At 40.8% G+C, this 5,222-nt stretch overlaps 1 protein-coding gene across 1 annotated transcript in view; it reads left to right on the top strand.

Annotated features, from left to right (window-relative positions):
* The window catches only part of TG (thyroglobulin), a 158,922-nt gene that overhangs the window by 90,151 nt on the left and 63,549 nt on the right, over nucleotides 1-5,222 (top strand). Inside the window, exon 41 of the mRNA XM_049821688.1 lies at nucleotides 1,838-2,037. Coding sequence (XP_049677645.1) covers nucleotides 1,838-2,037 — 200 coding nt within the window. The remainder of the gene's footprint in view (nucleotides 1-1,837; nucleotides 2,038-5,222) is intronic.

Below are 5,222 nucleotides of genomic sequence, written 5' to 3' on the forward strand. Positions count from 1 at the left end.
ATTTACATGGTTTTACATACAAAAATTTCTTCACCAAAAGCGTTGTCAGGCATCGGAACAGGCTGCCCAGGGAAGTGGTGGAGTCACCATCCCTGGAGGTATTTAAAAGACGTGTAGATGTGGCACTTAGGGACATGGTTTAGTGGTGGACTTGGCAGTGCTGGGTTAACGGTTGTGCTCCATGATCTCAGAGGTCTTTTCCAACCTGAATTATTCTATGGTTCTTTGATTTCACTTCCTCTGGGGGGGTCTCACGAGGCATGCAGCAAGTTCCTTTTTAACAGCGTAGAGTGGGTTTATTACTGGATTGAGAACCCTAGGAACTGGTTGTGGTGTGCAGAACAAACTTAAAAAAAAAACCCTAAAAAATAAAGGAGGGAAAGCTTTTCCTCCATTGCTTCACTGGCATGGCTTGGCCTGATCATCTGAAACTATGGCTACAGGTGGAAGGTTGTAGTTTCCAGGGCCATTTAGTTCTTGGCTCTCCTACTGGAAAGGCACTTATAGTGGTGGCTATTGTGATGTGGATATCTGTAAGAACTGCAAGGCTATCAATAATCTGGTCTCCTCTGTTCTGCTGCTTAAATCTGCCTCAGTAATATCAACAGTAATCTCAGTATCTCAGTAATTCATTATACTAGGCATATGGATATCTGCTACACTATGCATGATTTCAGTTGGTCTTCACCTGAGACGGGGCTACCTGTCCATAAAGTGGCAGCTTTTTACTCCACTATGTTTTCATTTTGATTCACTAGTTTCTGAGCCTGCCCTTACTTTAAAATTGTACACTATTTGGTCTTGGCAATGGAAGAAAAAATGTTTCAGCTGTGTTTCTCTTCCTGGCTTTTCTGTCTTGTCTTGTTTTTTTTCTCCCAAGTTTCAAATATGGAGAATTTAAAATCATTAAAAATGAATGGCTCATTGTGGATTAAAAAGAAGTAGACAGTGAATAATAATTTTCTATTCCTTTCTTACGGACTGTGTAGGAATTACTTTTTTCTGCTTTTGTTGATATAAAATTAAGCTTGCCTAGGGGGTTGCATCATTAGATGCTTTCAGCATTAGTTTCCTATTAATCAAAGTATCAGGTTACCTCTGGCTGGTATTAAAAAGAATGTCTTTTTCAGTGGTGATACCTAAGTATGGGGTGTACATGATTAATTATTTTGCTTTTGTTTTCATGGGAACAAAAATATGAATACATATAAATCAGATCTCTATCAGTTAGACATAGGTCAATCTCAAAGGATATTTATGGAGATATTATAAATTATAAAATAGTATCTGTACATGTGTAAAGACATGAAAAATTATGTGACTTATAAATGATTGGTCAGACGGGGTAAGTGTAAAAGGGATGTAGGAAGCAAACAGATGCAATTAGGTGTACTCCAGGGAAACAGTCAATGATCCTTATGGGTCCCTTCCAACTTGAGAATTTGGCAAACACACTGATTTTTTGTTTACTTTTAATTCATTTTAAGATCAAGCTGCTTATGTAGAAAAAGAATCTCATGGCCTGAATTTATGGATACTTGAGCCTGGATTCAAGTCTCCTGCCATGAAGTGTCCAAATGAAGCTTAGAAGTTATTTTCCTATCATCAGGACAGACAATCGGGCACCTCCAGGGATGCCTGGTGGAGTGGTAAAAACTGAAATGGAGTCAATCCGTAAAGTGTTGACCTTGGAAGACACCACTTCAGACTTAAACTCTGGTATCAGTTTTGTCAAGGTTCAGCTGCAAGAGCTGCTAAAAATGTAACATTTAATCAAAACTTCAAATTTTTGTAGTTTTATTTCTTTTCAGACCTATTGATTTATTTTCCACAATAGGTTCTCCTGAGGTGAGTGGAAATGCTGGCCTTGTGGATCAATTAACAGCTTTGAAGTGGGTGCAGCAGAACATCGCTAGCTTTGGAGGAGATCCAAGCCAGGTTTCTTTAGGAGCCGACCGTGGCGGGGCAGACGTTACCAGCATTCACCTGCTCACAGAGACGGTGAACATGGACCTCTTCAGGAGGGTTTTGTTGATGGTAAGTCCCATTCCTGCTACTTGGACTCCACTGAGAAAGGATGTTGTTACAGTCGTGAGGATGTTGCAGTGCGTGGGTGCTGGTTTTATTTCATCCATACCTTGGCAGCAGTAATAGGGCTGTTATTGCGGTAGTTATTTTTCATCTCACCTGTGACTGCTATCTCCAGGAGCTGGGCGCTTCACAAGGATGTACAAGAGATGCACTTTGGTGATTGAATTAGTCATAGTAAGAATCTGGTTTTCGTCACTGTGGTTTTTTGTATATTATATAAATAGTCTTGTTTCATAACTTACAGGTACAACAGGTTAGTTTCCATTCCATAAATATGGTTGTTGATCAGCAGTTTTTAGACTCGAAAACTGACGAGGCCAACATCCGCATGTTTAAAGTATCCAATCTTTTTATCTGATCTCATGACAGATTTCATTTAAAAGAAAAAGCAAGTTTCAGAGAGAGAGTAAAAATCCATTTACCCACGGGCTTGTTTGCTGTCAGCTCGGACCATTTTCACAGTCACCCAAGCGATCCGTATTTTTGCAGCCCTTCCCATGTCTAATCTCAAGACTTTGAGATCAGTTTTGTCAGCATCGATACTACCATTGATCTTTACAGCCTCAGGTGAGAGTAGTATGCTCTGAAATGAGCCTTAATATTCCATGGAGGTTTATATATCCAGCAGAAGTTGTACCTGAGCAAAATGATCTCTGCTAGCAGTGTTGACTTGAAACAGTGAGCAGAGAAACAGAATTCTTGGTCCAGGAAACTCAGGGCCCAATTAAATAAAATCTTGCCTTGAAAATAATGACATCTCTGTTCACTACATGATTCTTCTTCAGCTTGCCCTTGTTCTTAGAAACACAACTTGCTTTTTGGATCCCCATGTCTCAATAAGATTATTTTAATTGCATCACTCTAGTGGGGAAGGCAAGGGAAGTTGTTGAAAATTGCTGTTCAGTAGTTGGGGGTTTGTGTCATTCTCAGATAATTCCTCTCACAGTTCCTAGATTTTTACTCAGGTCTTGGCATAGCAGTTAATTTGCTAATAGACCCGGGGTCCTTTTCTCTAGGAGTACAGTTTCATCCTACTCTTTCTCTGAAGTCACAAACCCTTCAGCGACGTGGCTCAGGATGGGGCCCTGTGCAAGCTGTAACAGGACACTGTGCAATTTACCCGTTGAGCAAATGATAAAAGGGAAATGCAAGGACCTCTGCTTATCATTTTTTCTGGAGTGTAGTTCCGCATTGCATCTTTTCTTTCATAAAATAAAGTTTAAACTCCTGCTTTCTCCTACAGCAGGACTTTGCATAAAGGAAAACAGTGGCAAATGCAACGAGCAGGCAGGGGGATCAATTCTTCCCACTAATCTAGTGTTTGTACCTGGGACAGGGCAGACCACTGTCTCGGCAAAAGCAGGATCTCTACTTATTTCAAAGTAATGTTAATTATTTATCCTTACAGTGTCACAGTGGATTTAGATTTCTTGTGAAATACACTGATAAAATAAAAATGAGCAGTACTAGCAATAGCTTAAAAATATATTTTATCTTTTTTTTTTTTTTTTTTAGTAATGAAGTGATGCAGAATGCAACTGTTGGTTTACTCAGATTTCTCACCTAGACCTCCTGTAAGGGGATGTATCTTGGTTTTGTTCCAAAACATCAAAATCATTGTGTACTTTTAATTTTACTGTAAAAAAAGGAGGTGCCCACAGACTGAGAATCATGAAACTGAGAATATATACCAGATACAACTTTCCTGAGGGAAAATCCCATGAAGCAATATAGCTTTTCTGCAAATGTTAGTTTTGCGCTCCTTGTTTGGGTCTTTGTCATGCAGAAAAGAATGATACTGTTTCTTAGCATGCAGAGACGTGTGATGTATGAAACTTTCTCCACAAGAAGATGTGCACCTGAAATAGCAAAATGCGTTTGAGTTTCCTATGTCTGCCCTATAATAGATTTTGTTTGGAACAGATCTGAAAAAAGATTGTACAAAATCAACGCAAAGCTGTCATGGGGACTTTTTATAACTTTTCGTCTTTTAGTAGTATGATTAGAAAAATGTAGTCTCGGTGATTATGGTCTTGTTTTAAATCATTTAAGAGCATTAACATGATGTTTGAGTTCATCTTTTGATTAATTGATTTATTTACCAGTGCAACTTTGAAGTAGAGGAGTGGTTCAATGGTATGGATTGCCTCCATTTCTTGTAGGAGGCTGTCGAGGGCAGATGTTAGGTGTCCCCTCCAGGCATTCTTTGGTGGGAGTCAGGAGGAGACCTCCCAGGCTTCCTCCACTCAGTGCAAGGGAAGACACCAGGTCCCTCCTGGCCGTGGAAGCAGGTCAGCCAACGGTGGGAAGACCAGATTTATTGCCCTACTGAAAAATACTAGTCAGGTGCAGGGACCCTAAATATCCCTGATCCTATGATTAGCTACCCTTTAGATCCCCTTTCTTCCACCTTTTCCCATCTCCTTCTCTTTCCCTTTTACCAGCCTCATTCCCTCTCAAACAAACCAGCCACCTCTGATTACTTTTTTCCATTGGTCACAGTTTTTGCTACATCCTTATCCAAATTTGGTATTTCTGATATTGTTTCTTAGGTTATATAGACTCCGATTTATATAGACTCACCTCCGTGCTGTCAGCCCTTGCAAGATCATGCTTCCCAAAAGGTCCCCAATATAGTCTTTGAGTTATTTGTGAGAAATGGCCAGACCTCACAGAATTTCCCCATAACCATCTGTGAAATCCAGCTATCCCTGATGGCACAATTCCTAAGTTTTTGTCACCTTCTCATGTTGTTGCTGTGAGGGTGACAGAGCGCTGACACAGGTTTCCCAGGGAGGTTGTGGAGTCTCCATCCCTGGAGATAGTCCAAAGCCATCTGGACATCGTCCTGGGCAACCAGGTCTAGGTGGCCTTGCTTGAGCAAGCGGGTTGCACCAGGTGACCTCCTGACGTCCCTTCCAACCTAAACCAGCCTGTGATTGTGCGAACCTGTCATCATCAGAACATCTTATCCCCTTCCCACAGAGCATGTTCCAAGTGCTGCCCAGTTACATGGGCTCTTGGATTCTTTAGTTGTGTTCTGCCAAAGATACCTTCTGCAGTCCACTGCAAGACTGGGTGTTTGTGCTAGTTGCACGCTAGTTTTACCATTTTCTAGAAGCAATACGAAG

This window comes from Accipiter gentilis, chromosome 2, assembly GCF_929443795.1.
Source record: "Accipiter gentilis chromosome 2, bAccGen1.1, whole genome shotgun sequence".
Lineage (NCBI taxonomy): Eukaryota > Metazoa > Chordata > Aves > Accipitriformes > Accipitridae > Astur > Astur gentilis.